Source organism: Danio rerio, chromosome 10 (genome assembly GCF_052040795.2).
Source record: "Danio rerio strain M-AB ecotype USA chromosome 10, GRCz13ab, whole genome shotgun sequence".
In the NCBI taxonomy this organism is placed as follows: Eukaryota; Metazoa; Chordata; class Actinopteri; order Cypriniformes; family Danionidae; genus Danio; species Danio rerio.
In genome coordinates, this window is record NC_141030.1 from 48570449 (window position 1) to 48588067 (window position 17619).

General features: G+C 41.2%; 2 protein-coding genes and 1 long non-coding RNA gene across 9 annotated transcripts in view; 2 read left to right on the forward strand and 1 right to left on the reverse strand.

Moving 5' to 3' along the window:
- The window catches only part of LOC147842218 (uncharacterized), a 167245-nt gene extending 154021 nt beyond the window's left edge, over positions 1 to 13224 (reverse strand). The window contains exon 1 of the long non-coding RNA XR_015501678.1: positions 12958 to 13224. This is a non-coding gene — a long non-coding RNA (uncharacterized LOC147842218). The remainder of the gene's footprint in view (positions 1 to 12957) is intronic.
- myo18b (myosin XVIIIB) overlaps positions 1 to 17619 on the forward strand; it is an 880426-nt gene that overhangs the window by 439952 nt on the left and 422855 nt on the right. The window lies entirely within an intron of this gene.
- Positions 1 to 17619, forward strand: part of slc4a5b (solute carrier family 4 member 5b) — a 90173-nt gene that overhangs the window by 17870 nt on the left and 54684 nt on the right. For 6 of the 7 annotated variants that reach the window (XR_015501487.1, XR_015501488.1, XM_087271251.1 and 3 more), the window contains exons 1-3: positions 8454 to 8637; positions 16374 to 16500; positions 16909 to 17069. Coding sequence is in view for 5 of the 7 variants with exons in the window: in XM_087271251.1 (XP_087127377.1) it covers positions 8532 to 8637; positions 16374 to 16500; positions 16909 to 17069 (394 nt within the window). In the remaining 2 variants the exon portion in view is untranslated. Of the gene's footprint in view, positions 1 to 1090; positions 1159 to 4279; positions 4469 to 8453; positions 8638 to 16373; positions 16501 to 16908; positions 17070 to 17619 lie in introns of those variants that run through there. The other variant, XM_087271254.1, reaches the window with a different exon arrangement.

Genomic DNA, 17619 nt, shown 5'->3' on the forward strand with positions numbered 1-17619 from the left:
GCGTGACGCCGGTGTTCTTTCAGGTCCTCTTCCGGTCACTGATGCAGATTGTGATCGTGCTGGAGGCACAAACACACACACACACACACACACACACGCACACACACACACACAGATACTGTAGAAAATGCTGAAAACTGAGCAGATCTGACCTGGTGTGTGTGCGTGTGTATGCGAGTGAGTGTATGTGTGAGTGGGAGCACTAGTGTGTGTTTGTGAGTGTGTGCGTACTGTATATATGTGAGTGAATGAGTGAAATGTCCATATGTGTGTGTGTGTGTGTGTGTGTGATGTTGAAGCTCTGATCTTACTCGCATTAGACAGCAGGCAGTATATCTGATATCAATATACAGTGCTTTCCCTGCATTAATGACTGGTCTAAATGTCAGATCCATTGCCTAATTAATTATGCGCTACAGGAAAATGTAAATAATCGATACGGCTTGGTTAAAAAGATCTTCATTCATTCATTTTCCTTCGGCTTAGTCCCTTATTTATCAGTAGGAATGAACCACCAACTATTCCAGCATATGTTATAGACAGCGGATGCCTATCCAGCAGCAACCCAGTACTGGGAAACACCCATACACACTCACATTCACACACACACTCATACACTACAGCCAATGTAGTTGATCAGCTCCCCTATAGCGCATGTGTTTGGATTGTGGGGGAAACCGGAGCACCCGGAGGAAACCCACATCAACACGGGGAGAACATGCAAACTCCACACAGAAACACCAACTGACCCATCCGGGACTTGAACCAGTGACCTTGCTATGAGACCACATTGCTAACCACTGAGCCACCGTGTCACCGCCCTAAAAAGATCTTGTTTTATGTGTTTTGTTTTGTTTTTGGACACATCACAGATTGTTTTAGTTTTTATTTATTTATTTTATTCTAAATTGAAATCTCCTCATATATATCAGAGTTTTTAAACCGTTTTGTGGATAATTATTCATTTAAATATGATAATATATGAACAAACTCTTCAGAATGTAGATGTAATAAACTATTTGGTGTGTGTGATCAGAATATAGATCAGAATGTGAACTCTTGGTTATTTGCTGTTTGTTTCTGCTGTCAGGATGGATCATGACTGGCAGGGCAGCAGGAGAAGTGGCCACCGCAGCAAACACAATGAAGATGAGGAAGGTGAGACGATTTATATATCAACACTAAGGGTGTCACGATCCTCCAAATCCTCGATTTGATTACATTTTCGATTATAAATTCACGGTTCGATTCGATTTTCGATTATGAATAATTAATTAATTAATAACGAATTAATTATTTGTAGCCTACCGTTTAAACTACCTGACCTGCATGGTGTTTGTTTTACCCATAAACAAATCATACAGTAAATGAATAAAGGCAAGATACACACATAATTACCACCTGTCAATCACTTTTTCTGCGGGACTCGTGAATAGGCAGTGATCTGTGTCGTTATAATGGCGTCGGTAAAAAAGACGCACAACCAACAGGAACCAGCCAACAGTATCTGAGGTGTTCGCTAAAATGACTAAGTACAAGTGAGTGAAAGATTGAAGCAGTCCTCTGACTGCCTGGACCTACTGTCTCGAGCGCATGGCTGTGTGTGCGTCTGTGTCTGTGTGGTCATGTGATGTGCATTTTCAGAGGTGGAGAGGAAGGAGGGCTGCTCAGAAATGCCACACGCCACTGTGGATGTCAAAACGTTGTCGTTCTAAAATGCCATTTAAAAACAAAGACAGTGTAAACAGGGCCTGAGTGTGTACTTTTGCGAGTGGATTTGCAACGGGGGCGGGGTGGAGGAGCGCGATGCCGGTGTTGTCTATCGGACCAACCCTAATATGTACATAGCAGAGCTTGCAAAACTGTTTTTTTTTTTTTTGTTGACTCACTGGAAGTTCCAAATGCTTCCACACCGGCGACTTCATTGAAAGAGGAGAGGGTTTAAAGGGCCATGACACCCCCACTTTCGGTTAAAGTCTACTTCAGAATTTTTTCAAAACATGGATGATTAATGGGCGGAGCTCCGCGAGCATCGGGCAGGAGTGGGCGTGGCCAGCAGGGGAGAGAACAACTGTTGTTGACAGTCGGCTCACAAAATGAGACACAAACCGTGAGGAGACGCATGAGTTTATAGCTCACAAAGTTAGAATGCAAAGAAATAAACAGTAATTTAACGCCCTGCTACATTTGTTATTCGTAATTTCATAAACACATAACCATAATTTATATCATTATAAAGATAAGTGTGTTCATGTAAACACTATAAATGAGGATTCTCCTTGACAATCCCCGGGTCTATTATAGATCTGAATGCAGACTCAGTGCAGCAGGTCTCCTAACCTGCCTATTTTAACCATTAGCCCTGCTGGTAATATAGAGGATTTAGGCAAACACAGCAGCACGGCGATGTGTCTGAATGTGAACAAACTCCTGATAAACGTCCGCCATTCTTCAATTCTCGTACTGCTCTCCCGACAAAAATGCTAGCAGCACACACACAGCTTTGCTGTATGATCGGCCCAGACAGGATCGCGGGGAAAAAACATGCAACAAACCCTGTGGATCATGGAAACAAACACATACGAGCCTTTATGAACGGCTACTGCGTGCCGTGGGTCCGTGACTCCATGTCTCACAGCTTGCTTGAAACTGGCAGGTCTGCCTTCGGAAAGCACGTGCTGTCATGAATAATTAAGCAGCCGGCTCTTCTCATAGGATAAGAAAACTCGGCTATGAATAATAATGAGAAACTGACGCGTCATCATTGCACTTGCAGTACTGCGCTACGTCAACAATTTTCATCCGCCCCAAAAATCATTTAAAATCCGGAAGCTGAAATTAGCTGACAAAAGCTCAAAATTATCCAGTTTTCCCCACAATTAAAGCTGACAGGTGCTAACATTAGCCCCTTTCACACATACAGACCTTTCCGGAAAATTACCGGCAATTTTCCGGAAAGGTTGAATATGTGAACAGGTCCTTTTTGAAAATACCGGTAAATTCGTTCTGGCTATTTTCCGGAAAGAGAAGTTGTAACATTGCCGGCAATTTGCCGGAATGCTGCGCTGTGTGAATGCAGAAGGAAGATTGCCGTAATAAGCGCGTGCACGTCTAGAACGTGCTGACGTGAGACGTCTGCTTTAGCCAATCACAACAGTCAGACGCATTCACGTCCGCGCGGTTTCTGAGAATAAAAGCCTTTGAATATTTTTCCAGACACATTTAGCTGCTAGAAGTTAGTCAGATCACGTTTATATGTTCTTCTTTATGCCAACTGTGTAAATAATCATCGATGAGATGCTTATGATAAGCCGTTGTTTGTTTACCTTCAAGCTTTGCGTGCGCCTGTGAAACAGCCTATGAGCGCCTGCACACGCACATATTATGAACATCTCGACATGCGAAAGTGATCCTGTGAAAGTTGTTTACAATATTGATCATCAAAAGAGTAATTTAGTCAAATGTTTACAAACACAAGCGCAGCCGTTTAAAGCTCATTTGTGGTGAATGATGTCAGAATTTACCGGTATTTTGGAATGGATGTGTGAATGCTCTTTTCCGGAAAATTTCCGTAACGTCCTCGCCTGTGTGAACAGCGCTTTTTTGTATATACCGGTAAAGTCGTTCCAAAAATTTTCCAGAAATTTACCGGTATCACTGTGTGAAAGGGGCTACTGTCTTAACTGATGCTCAACACACACACATCTGTTAATATAAAAAAAGTTCTCCAGAGTGTCCTGAACCTTTAAGCTCTGTCGATGGGTCTCCTGCGTCTGCACAGTTTAACAAGCACTTCAACAAGCGTCTTTTTTCCCCGCTTGGCAAGCCAAGCTGACGTGACATGGGGGCGTGGCAGCATCGACGATTCTATTTTTTGATTCGATAATTGAAATTAAGCATAAATTTCGATCGATTTAAAATCGATATCGTGACACCCTTAATCAACACAATACTTTTTTCAAAATGAATGCTTCATTTGAAGATGGCTGTGATATGTGGAACTGAGTATTTATAGTGGCTTAGGATTCATCTGATTGCTGAATCATTAATTGGCTAATGCATGGCCAGCCGTGTTTAATCATAAGCACGTGCTCCTCTCCAAATTAGTTTATAAATAAACTTCACTTGTTGTGTGTGTTGCCTCCTCCTGTTGAATCGCTGAATGTCTCCTCAATTGTAAGTCGCTTTGGACCAAAGCATCTGATAATGACTGTGTGAAATGTAAATAAACATCGCTTTTACAGCAGAGCTTCACCTGTGTGTGTTTGTCTGCTTGTAGAGTCCGTCTACATCGGCGTTCCTGTGCCCAGGAGCTACAGAAGGAAACGCAGACATCGCAAACACGCGTCACGACATTCCCACGATCGCGATAAACACCATAGTCGACATGAACACGCGGATCCAGAGGAAAACTGCGACCCTGAGGAGGCCGAGCAGGAGAACGAGCTCTCAGATGTCAACTCTACCGGTAAGAATCTGTAAACACTACTACAGTATAACTCTACGTTTCCATAACAGCGTCGAATCTGCGCACTGTACTGCTGCAAATGATACAACGACACGACTCTAGGGGCGTCTCAGATACAGGGCTAAACAGACTTGACGAAAACAGTCTGCAGAAACAATTTGATTGACACTCTATTTGTACGTGTCATCAGCGAGGGAAAGCCCCGCCCACTAGTGCCCATCTCTTCACCTCATTAGCATAAACAGCAGCCCTGAGTGAGAAGCAGCCGTCTGTCTATTAGCCGTTAGAGTGTTTGCATCAAGCGCACACCTGGCCAGCATTGACAACACAGCTAGTGCTGTTTTACATCTGCTGCAGCATTTGTAGCTCCGCCCTCTTCTAAAAAGAGCTCAATCTCATTTGCATTTAAAGTTACAGTCACCAAAACGCCACAATCAGTATTAAAGCCTGAAATGGTCAGTTTCAGAGTTAGAAAACATAGTTGGTTGTGTATTCTGAGCTTCGTGCATGCACTCTGGGGACATCACAGATATGTTTGTCATCTTGTAAAATGGGGCAGATTAGGCTGTCTTTAAAGGAATGCAGGGAGAGGCAAAGTACAATTAAAAAAATTGTATGCAAAACCAAAATATCACAATATATCTATACGTGTATTATACCACGGAGATCGTACCGAATGCTTCAATATTATTCAGAGTATTGCAGCATCCCCAGTGTGTACACATTTATCACACGTGCATTGTTTAATGGCTGTTTTGAGGAATTGATGAATGCATAAACACACAAGCACACATGGTGTTTTAAATATGTTTGTGTAAACTGAAGTGGGACGGAATACATTCTCATAATAAGGGGATTTCAGCTCAGTAATCCATTGCATAAGCTCATTGTTGGGTGTGTTGCAATTTTGAGACGAAAGACTGCGCCATTGACCAACTAAAAGCTCTAAAGTCAACAGTGCACTTTTATTTTTTTATTTAAAGGGCCATGAAACCCCCTCGTTTCAGCAGGGTGTTTTCACACCTCTACTTTGGAAAAGTTCTGGAAAGTGGGCGTGTCCAGCTCTGTTTAGGGGGGAGTGTTGGAGGAGCAAAAGAGGGATGATATGGGAGTGTCGATTTGTGCACGTGCTGATTTTCAGAAATACACACACACACACACGGGAGAAAGTGACTGTGTTTACTTGGACATCAGTAATCAAATTATTTGCCAAATGATTAAATGGTGGACTTTAACTGCAGTTTGGCTCTTTCATTCAGGGAATTCATTCATGCTCCTCGCGACAAACGAGATATTTGATTCGAGGAGCTGCTCTAAGCGTGTATTTTTCATGCAATGTTTGATACCGCACGGCGAATGAGAGAAAAAAAAAACCCTCTGCATTTCCCGGAAACTTAGATGCTCTCGGCAGGTAAGCCTTGTGTTTTATTCCAGTCACAAAATGCAGTGAAAATCCTACACAACGGTAATAGTTTGGTTGTGGTGCTAACATGTTTACACATGATACGATACGAACTAACTTTGCCATCTGAATAAACAAGAGCACTGGTCGCTCAATTACCAAATCTGTAGAGACAGGACAATCACCATCAACTAACGTCTTTATTAAGAGGAGACGAGCAGCAAATCCAGATCTCACCATTTGCAGATAAGAAAGCTCTCGGGTAAACAATGTTCCTTAAATAAGTATTTCTGTCGAGCGTCGCGTGCACTGTAATCCACACGTGAGTCCAGCTTTGCTCTCATAGAGGAAAAATGAAAACAAAACCTTCACTGCAGCACATTATAAAAGCAACACTGCACGCTTGTTTTGCCAACACAATGTGGCGTCTCTCTGCCATCTGAACACTGTAACATTAATGAATATTGATGAAGTTGCACAATAGAGCGCGCTGATTGGTTTGAACCAAATCTTACTCATGCATTAATGCAGCACACTCAGAGACATCATAAGGCACTCGCAGGTACAGACGTCCAGTCTGCACACTGGAATACACACTAAGATCACATGACCGTGACGCAGCTTCAAAAATGTGTTTCAAACCGGAAGTACGAATTAGCTCGAAATAACGCAAAAACAACCAATTTACACTCTTTAGTGTAATATATGTGTCCTAATAGTGTTTATAGCAGTGTGGGACACATATACCACTGTCAACAGCTCAACACATGTGTTCTGGTGTTGCGTGACCCTTTAAACAGCGTGTTACTAATGGGCAGGTCCAGAATACATGTGCATATTGCTTATTACACACACAAGAATGTGCTGTGGCTCTTCAAAAATAAAAATATAAGGAATAAAAGTGCAAAATTTGGTGTGTAATCAGAATATAGACAATAATAAAACTGTAAGGGGCAATTTTATCCAGTGATTTGGTTTAATGAGCTGATAAGTGACTGGTTTAGGGATGCACTGATCCCGATACTTGGCTCGGATATGGGTTCAATACTGCACATTTTTTAGCTGGATCAGGTATCGGCCAGCTGGTGCAGATCCAAATCCAATCTTGCGCATGTGCTATATTCTGTGTAATTTATAAGCCAATATAAGCCATGCAAGTAGCCTGTTATAAGGCACTAGAAAGGTGTCATGTAGAATACTATATCCTAAATGTTCTGAAGCCGTTCTACAGTTTAATGTGAAGCACAGATGAATATTTGAGGTGTTAAACTCCTGTTCAGGTCAGCGCTTCCCGCCGCTGCACCTGTCAATCATTCTCTATTAATTCACAATTCAAGCTGCGTGTGCCTTCATGACAACACGAGAAACTTTCTCCAAGACTAATTGTTCCTGTTAATATAAGTAATCGGTGAAGAAATGCGTTTAGTTCTGCATTAAATGGCTTCATTTTAACCTGCGACTTGACCCTCTTTTGACCCTCATTGCTGTTTCTAAAGCATGTTGTAGCTGTGTCTGTTAGATCAGCAGATCAGCATTCACAACACTGGAGTAGAGAGGGCTATTACCTGCTCTTTACACACAAATTAGGCCCAACTGAAATTCTAAATGAGAAAAGACTCAATAATCCATTGGACAGATCCTCAGCGCACTGATTTTTTCCCTTTGTGCTGCAGTCTTGAAAGTGTCCGCTGATACTGGAGGGCTGCGCGCTGTCTCAGTGATGCATCAAGTGCTTATTCATCCTTCCGACTGCGTTTATTCTTCTTTCAGTGCTGCGAATAGTTTGTAAATAGTTCATTGTGGTCAAAGTAGTTGATTAAATTAATCAAAGTGAAACTGACAGACGCAATATGTATGGGAAAATTATTTAGCCCTATATGAATGAATAATGTGAATGAGAGTGCATGGGTGTTTCCCAGTACTGGGTTGCGGCTGGAAGGGCATCCGCTGCGTAAAACATATGCTGGATGAGTTGGTGGTGTGGCGACCCCTGATGAATAAAGGGACTAAGCCGGAAAAAAAATGAATGAATGGCATAAATCCAGCAGCTCAGATCTCTCCTGCGGTTGTTGCTAGAAGGGATACAGCTGCAATCGGAAGTTAATGAGAAGTATTTATAAAATTACGGATTAATTGTATTTTATTAGCCTCTACCCATGCCTCAACCCTAAACCCAATCCTCACACTAATGTTATTGTTGTGCAGTGTCACAAACATTATGCTATATTGACATGAGTATACTCAGCTGTATCCCTTCCAGGCTTCACCACACTGCAGGAGAGGGTGACGTCTAGAGGGGATACAGCTTCTTCTCATTGGCTGTTTATTTGATACACTTGAGCTCAACCACTCCTGACTAAATGCTACTGGCTGCTTTTTTTAAAAGAGGAGGAGCTATAATATGCCCCGCCCTTTATTTTTTAATTGAGACTACGTCAAGCATTGAATAGAAACTGCCCATCACGGGACCTGCTGCTGGAGTCAGGTTTGAGAGAGAGAGAGAGCAGAAGGAGGGATCAGTAGAGCCAGAGGAGGAGGGAAACACTTGTTGTTCTGTTGAAGCGTGTGGCACTTTGGCCTGCTGTAGTTCTGCGGAGAGGAGCGTTTGAGGATGAGTGTAGAGAACAGCAGATGAAGAGTTTCAGACGGAGTGTGTGAAGAATGGAGGATCTTCATCATCATCATCTTCATCAGCAGCAGCGCTCCTTCAGTGTTCAGGACTCCATACAGTCACTGACGTCCAGCCTGAGCACTCAGAGCAGCACAGGTACACACACACACACAGATACACACACACATTCAGAACAAACACACTGAGAGAGAGAGAGAGAGAGAAACACACACACATATACACACACAGATACACTCAAAACAAACACACAGAGAGCAGCAAAGATACACACACACACACACGCACATATACACTCAGAGTACTCATACACACAGAGACACACACACACACGCATATACACACACAGATACACTCAGAACAAGCACACAGAGAGCAGCAAAGATACACACACACACACGCACATATACACTCAGAGTACTCATACACAGAGAGAGAGAGAGACACACACACACACGCATACACACACAGATACACTCAGAGTACTCATACACAGAGAGAGACACAGAATCAGAGCAGCACACGTAGACAGACATACAAACACAGAGATATACTGTACATTCAGAACAGCACACACACACACACACACACTCAGAATGTGGTAGACACATATATACACACACTTGGAGTACAAACACACATACAGAGTGGCACAGATATACACATACAGAGCGAGACACACACACATACATTCTGCACACACACTCAGAAAGCATACACACACAGATACACACACTCTGAGCAACACATATAAGCACACACACGCATAGAGACACACGCTCTGAGCAATACATGTATGCACGCGCACACACACACACTCACAGGGACACGTATACAAACACACACACACACACAAACTCTCAAAGGGACACGGGTATAAATACACACACACTGATACACACACTCTGAGCAACACATGTACACACACACAGACACACACACTCTGAGCAATACACACACAGAGACAAACACTCACAGCCACACGGATACAAACGCACACTCAAAACGAGAGACACTCAGAGCAACATAGGTACAAACACACACACACACAGACAAACACACACACTCAGAGAGAAACGCACATAGATACATTAAGAGCAACATAGGTACAAACACACACACACACACAGAGGGACACAGGTATAAATACACACACACTCAAAAAGAGACACACACTCAGAGCAAAGTAGGTACAAACACACACTCAGGGAGACACGTGCAGACCAACACAGGTACAGACACGCACAAACACACACAAAGAGACACAAACTGATCAGCAGTTACACACACACACACACACATGCAGAGCTTTGTTCTGAACACTGAAACACACAGGGTGCCTGACGAGAGAAGCTTCTTGTTTATCTACTACTGTTAAGAATATGTGGCGGCACGGTGGTGTAGTGGTTATCACTGTGGCCTCACTGCAAGAAGGTCTCTGGTTCGAGCCCCGGATGGGTCAGTTGGTGTTTCTGTGTGGAGTTTGCATGTTCTCCTCGTGTTGGCGTGGGTTTCCTCCGGATGCTCCGGTTTCTCCCACAGTCCAAACACATGCACTATAGGGGAACTGATGAACTGAATTGGCTGTAGTGTATGAGTGTTTGTGAATGAGTGTGTACGGGTGTTTCCCAGCAGTGGAAGAGCATCCGCTGTGTAAAACATATGCTGGAATAGTTGGCGATTCATTCCACTGTGGCGACCCTTGATAAATAAGAGACTAAGCTGAAAAGAATATGAATGAATGTTAGGTATATTCTGTCCGGTGTATTTGTGCTCGCACATTCAGCTCCGGCTGTGGTCACTTTAAGTTGTAAAGAGTCTTAATTCACAATTAAATAAAGTCCTAAAAGGTCAGAACATCTTTAATTAGCACATTTGTTATATTTATTAATTATTTTTTTATTTAAATCACAAAATTCAGCTTGATATCTTGAATCAACATGCATTTACCCAATGCAAAGTAAAACATTATTAAATATTCTGACAGAATGATCACAAATTTAAAATTAAGACAAAATATAATTAAACGGTATCAAATTGCATATAAACGAGAGGATTATATCTGATATTGTAGTTCATTTGTTTCTAGTTTGAGAAATAAATCAGTTTTACAGAAGTCAGGACTGTGGTAAATCTGCTTCTCCAGTAAATGTGTCTTCATTTAGGAAACTTTAGACATCTCTAATGGAACCAACATCATTTTTTTGTTGTTGTTGGGAAGAGAAGACCTTCAAGTAGCCCATAGATATGTACACTAGATATCGCATAGGGACCCTGAGCATGCGTCAATAGCGCCGCCATATTGGTACAGTGCTCCCAGAACAAATGTCATTCAACCGCACTAGTCAAGACAGTGTTATTACATGAAGATGCGGGACTTTAGCGCTGTCTACAGGTGTAGTAACGAGCAAACAAAGAAATGAAAGCACAAAGGCAGAACATTTCATAGGTAAGATTAAGTTTTTTTCTGTTTTTGTATGTTCTGAACTTTTGTGCTAATCAGGTAACGTTATTGATGATAACAGTCACTTACTGCATTCACCATACGGCAAAGCAGCTCCAACTCGCACTAAACACTCGGCTTATGCTAGTTTTGTTGAATAAAATCAGCAAACAATGAAGGAGAAATATGACAACGAGATGCTGCGCTGCCAGAAACTTGTATTATTGTCGGCTAACGTTAGTGAAAGAGTCGTTCGGGGGATTCATTCACAAACGAATCGCTCCCTCCGTCAGTATGAGCAGTGAAAGCAGGAGAGGAGCTGTGTTTCAGGACATGATTAGATCAAATTTAACAGGGAGGGTGAATAGTACATTTCTGTACACACAAACTCAAGCTTTTTGTCAGGAATGCCCGTGCGGTCACTGATCCATCATGTAAAGTGATGTAAAATTATAATTTTATATATTATAATTTTATAATTATATAAATTATAATTTTCGTAATTAGAAAAAAAATTACATACTAACATCCAGGAAAACTCCCGATCACAGATATATGTGTATATGTGTATATCTCTGGCTTTGCATGGCCACAGTCCTCCACTGTACCCTGGTCCCGCATTCATTTCAAAGGAGCGCTACCCTGTAGCAAGATGGCAGCGCTATTGACGCATTCTGTCCAGTAGACAACAATAGGCCAGGCAACATCTAATGTATATATCTATGAGAGTAGCCAATGATGTGCTTTGGTTAAGTCACATGACATGCTGTGTTTTTCTGTAGCGTGATTCCTGACAGACTGGCGTTTATTGTGAGTAGTTGCTGAATGCAAATGTAAACGTCAATAAAAACAAAGAATCAAATTATGTCAGATCCACAAAAGCATCTGAAACATCACCTCCAGTAAGTTATAATGACATATTCACAACTCACTCATTCATTCATTCATTTTCTTGTCGGCTTAGTCCCTTTATTAATCTGGGGTCGCCACAGCGGAATGAACCGCCAACTTATCCAGCAAGTTTTTACGCAGCGGATGAACTCTCTCTATAGTTCACCTTGATGAACCTGCTGTTAGCGTGGCGAGTTTATTAGCTCATTAGCTGCTGTTTGCTGATCAAACACACTGAAGTCACGAGGGTTAGTTGATGATTGCAGTTTAGTTTTTAATTAAAACCTTTGAACCCTTTTAGGACAATCAGGAGTTGTTTTTCGTGACATTATTAGGTTTAATTAAACACTTTAACCCACTTTTTCTTGCCGTCTAATTATTACAATATTTTTTTCAGTCATCAATTGCTATTTTTCACAAACAGTTAATAAGAAATGACACTAAATTAAACATTAAATTGTCTTTGTAGATCCCTGTTCATCTTTGTTTTATTGACTTCTTGGAAAGGTGTATGTATTCTAGTGTTATCGTGGTCACAGCACATTTAGTTTGGAGTTTGACACTCTTAGATCACGACCTGCTGGAGTTTAGTCCAGTTTATTAGTCTATTAGCAAGTGTTTTTGCTGAACAAACGTAATATAAAACCGATGAACCCTTTATAGGGACAAGCAGGAGTTTTTCAACTATAACCTAATTTTAATAACCTTTAAACATTTACCTTTTAATCTGTTTTTTGTTTAAAAAAATGTTTAAATAACGAATTTATTAAAATTAGGAGAATTTGATCATTTATTTTTAAAAAACATTATATACAAATATATATTGTGTACAATATATAATATAAACACATTGTATACAATTCATTTGTATTATGCGCAACATTTTTGTGTTTACTGATATATATTCAATAAGTCCTGCACCCAAATAAATAAATTAAAACAATAATTGAGAATAAACAGTAATATATATTAATAATTATAATTTGTGTGTGTGTGTGTGTGTGTGTGTGTGTGTGTGTGTGTATACTGGCAAATTTATTAGATACACCTTAATAGTATTGTGTTGGACCCCTTTTGCCTTCAGATCTGCTTTAATTCTTCATGGCAGAGATTCAGCAAGCTACTGGAAATATTGCTCAGAGATTTTGCTCCATATTGTCATGATAGCATCACACAGTTGCTGCAGATTTGTCGGCTGCACATCCATGATGCCAATCTCCCGTTCCACCACATCCCAAAGCTGCTCTATTGGATTGAGCTCTGGTGACTGTGGAGGCCATTTGAGTACAGTGAACTCATCGTCATGTTCAAGAAACCAGTCTGAGATGATTGAGCTTTATGACATGCTGCGTTATCCTGCTGGAAGTAGCCATCAGAAGATGGAGACACTGTGCTCATAAAGGGATGGACATGGTCAGCAGCAATACTCAGGTAGGCTGTGGCGTTGATGCTCAATTGACACTAATGGACCCAAAGAAAATCTCCCCCACACCATTACACCACCACCACCAGCCTGAACCGCTGATACAAGGCAGGATGATCCATGCTTTCATGTTGTTGAGGCCAAATTGTGAGCCGAGCATCTGAATGTGTCAGCAGAAATGGAGACTCATCAGAGCAGCAACGTTTCTCCAATCTTCTATTGTCCAGTTTTGGTGAGTCTGTGTGAATTGTAGCCTCAGTTTCCTGTTCTTAGCTGACAGGAGCGGCACCCGGTGTGCTCTTCTGCTGCTGTAGCCCATCCGCCTCAAGGTTGGACGTGTTGTGTGTTCAGAGATGCTCTTCTGCAGAGCTCGGTTGTAACGAGTGCTTATTTGAGTTACTGTTGCCTTTCTATCAGCTGGAACCAGTCTGGCCATTCTCCTCTGACCTCTGGCATCAACAAGGCATTTGCGCCCACAGAACTGCCGCTCACTGGATATTTCCTCTTTGTCGGAGCATTCTCTGTAAACCCTAGAGATGGTTGTGCCTGAAAATCCTAGTGGAGCCTGTCTGACACCATCAACTTGGTTGGAAGGGCATCCGCTACGTAAAACATATGCCGGAATAGTTGGTGGTTCATTCCGCTGTGGCAACCTCTGATAAATAAGGGACTCAGCCGAATGAAAATGAATGTATGTATTTTTAAATTTAGATTGCGGTAGATTTGACACTGAAATCAGAATCTCTCTCTTGTCAGAGTGCTCTATGCAGTGATATTTCTGTGGATTATTGAAGCATATGTTCATCCATGCAGTAATATGGAGACTCTCAGAGAAAGCTGAAGTGCGTGAGCTATAAATAATCTGCTGTTTTGTACTCCACATTCTACAACCACACATATTTGTGATTTTAACAGGAGGATTAGCAGGATTACATGCAGAAAAACAGCCTCGTGCAGGGGCAACAATTCTGTCTTTAACTCTGTGATTGTTTCGAGAGAGCTTTCGTCTCGTGCTTTTAGTATGAAATAATTACAGTAAGGGAAATATAGTACTGTTACACTTTTTTAATATCGGTACCTTGTTGTTTTACATTTTTCCAGAAATGTTGTGCTTTAGTCATTGTATTGGTTATTTTGTAAGTATTGTTTTATAGTTGTATTATAGTTTATATTGGTGACAACTTACAAATGTTTTAGTTTAGTGATTTATCTACTACTTAACTATAACAATTAACCATTTTTATTTCAGTCAAAGTGTGTTTATTTTTATGGTTGCTTTGTGGATCTGGTTAGCAGAAACTGTTGGTTTATTCTTACATTTTATATTAAAGAAACTGCTTTAGTTTTGTGGCTTTCGCATTTGTGAATCTGTAAATAAGTGTTTTTTTTGTATCAGTGTTAAAATAATATAGTTCTGACATTTTTATGAGTTTATTTTGATCTGATACGGTGCATCCGGAAAGTCTTGCTATCGCTTCACTTTTTCCACAGTTGTTTATGTTACAGTCTTATTCCTAAATAGATTAAACTGATTGATTTCCTCAACATTCTACACACAATCCCCCATAATGACAATGTGAACAAAGAGTTTTTGAAATTGTTGCAGATTTATTACAAATAAAAACCCTGTAAAATCAGATGTACATCAGTATTCAGCGTTTGCCGTGAAGCTCTAAATCGAGCTCAGTCAATCTGTCTCCACTGATCATTCTGGAGATGTTTCAGCAGCTTCATTGGAGTTCACCTGTGCTCAATTCAGCTGATTGGACATGATCTGATCAGGCATACACCTGTCTATATAAGGGCGCAGGGTTGACAGTGCATGTCAAAGCACAAACCAAGCATGAAGACAAAGGAATTGTCTGTAGAGTCAGGATTGTCTGGAGGCACAAGGCTGGGGAAGCTTACAGAAACATTTCTGCTGCTCTGAAAGCTCCAATGAGCACAGCGGCCTCCATCATCCATAAGTGAAGATGTTTAACCACCAGAACTCTTCCTAGAGCTGGCCGGCCATCTCAGCTGAGTGATCGGGGTTGAAGAGCCTTAGTCAGGGAGGTGATCAATAACCCGATGGTCACTCTGTTTGAGCTCCAGCGTTCTTCAGTGGAGAGGAGAACCTTACAGAAGGACAACCATCTGTGCAGCAATCCACCAATCAGGCATCTGTATGGTAGAGCGGCCAGACGGAAGACACTCCCCGCCTGGAGTTTCCATCTGAAGGACTCTCAGAGCATCAGAAACTAAACTCTCTGCTCTGATGAGACTCAAACTGAACTGTTTGGAGTGAACGCCAGGCGTTACGTTTGGAGAACAGCAGGCGGCGCTCATCAGCAGGTTAACAGCATCCCTACAGTGAAGCATGGTGGTGTTGGCATCATGCTGTGGGGATGTGTTTCAGCAGCAGGAACTGGAAGACTAGTCAGGATAGAGGGAAAGATGAATGCAGCGATGTACAGAGACATCCTGAATGAAGACCTGCACAAGAGTGCTCTCCACCTCAGACTGGGGCGGCGCTTCATCTTCCAGCAGGACAATGACCCAAAGCACACCACCAACATATCAATGAAGCGGCACAACAACAACTCGGTGAATGTCCTTGAGTGGCCCAGCCAGAGCCCAGACCTAAATCCTATTGAACATCTCTGAAGAGATCTGAGAATGGCTGCACATCGTCACCTCCCATCCAACCTGATAGAGCTTGAGAGGAACTGCAAAGAGGAACGGGCAAACATTTCCAAAGACAGGTGTGCAGAGCTTGTGCATCATATTCAGAAAGACTCGAGGCTGTAATCACTGACAAAAATGCATCAACAAAGTATTGAGCAAAGACTGTGAACACTGATGAACAGGTGATCTTACAGCTTTTTCAAAAACTGTTTCTTCACATTGTCATTATGGGGGATTGTGTGTAGAATGTTGAGGAAATCAATCAATTTAATCCATTTTGGAATAAGGCTGTAACATAAACAACTGTGGAAAAAGTGAAGCGCTGTGAATACTTTCCGGATGCACTGTGTAAAAATTATTTATATATTTTATTTATTTGTTTAAAAGAACACGTTCAGCAAATGTCCCCACTATTCACAGAAACCTAACGTGTATGCATTTGTGTGTCAGTGTCTCCTGCTGCAGAGCGACTGCGCCACATCCTCAGGGAAGATGACGAACCCACACCGACGCTCTTCACTGAGATGGACACACTGCAGCACGAGGGAGGAGAGATGGAGTGGAAAGAGTCCGCCAGGTCACACACATATACACATATATAGACACACAAACGCACATATACACATACACTCACTCTCACACATACACACACACTCACTCTCACACATACACATATAATCACACACACATACTCCCACGCTCACTCATACACTCACAGGCACACACATCACATATATACACACACACACAGTTATGTGATAAAGATACTGTAGGTCTGTAATCTAGTGTTGAACTGAGAGAGTGTGTCTGAGCCTCGGACATTATCAGGAAGGCTATTCTCGAGTTTAGGAGCCATATATGAAAACGCTCGACCTCCTTTAGTCGACTTTGCCATCCTGGGTTGTGTTATGTGTGCTGTCCAGGTGAAATGTGTAATATATGGTGTGTGTTTTGGTGTGTAATGTATCTTGTGTGTTGTGTTCAGGTGGGTGAAGTTTGAGGAGAAGGTGGAGGAGGGTGGAGAGCGCTGGAGTAAGCCGCACGTCTCCACACTGTCTCTGCACAGCCTGTTTGAGCTGCGCACCTGCCTGCAGACCGGCTGCATCTTGTTGGACCTGGACGGATACTCACTGCCACAGATTGTTGGTCAGCACACACACACACCACTAAACACACACTCCACATTATTAGATCAGCAATAAATCAGAAATACCGGCTGTTTTAAAAGAAGTTACGCAAGTATGACAGTGGAATAGTGCCACGTAAAAATAAATAAGTAAAAAATAAATAAATTATATATATATAAAGGATTACCAGATTAAAGTCGTAATATTTCAAGAATAAAGTCAAGATATAATGAGAATAATAAAAATTAAGTATGATATATTAAATATTCTATTAATAATTAAAATATGAAAGTAATTGTAAAATATTTTAAGAATAAAGTTTAAATATTATTAGAATCAAGTCAAAATTTTATAATATTGAAGTCAAAGTATTATGATTATAATGTTGAAATATTATGAGAATACAATTGAATTATTACAAGAATAATGACGTAAATATTATAAGAATAAAGAAGAAATATTACAAGAATAACATCAAAATATTATGCAAATAACATCAAAATATTATGTAAATAATGTCAAAATATTCTGAAAAAACTTTATATTTTTATATTAAAGTAAGTTTTAAT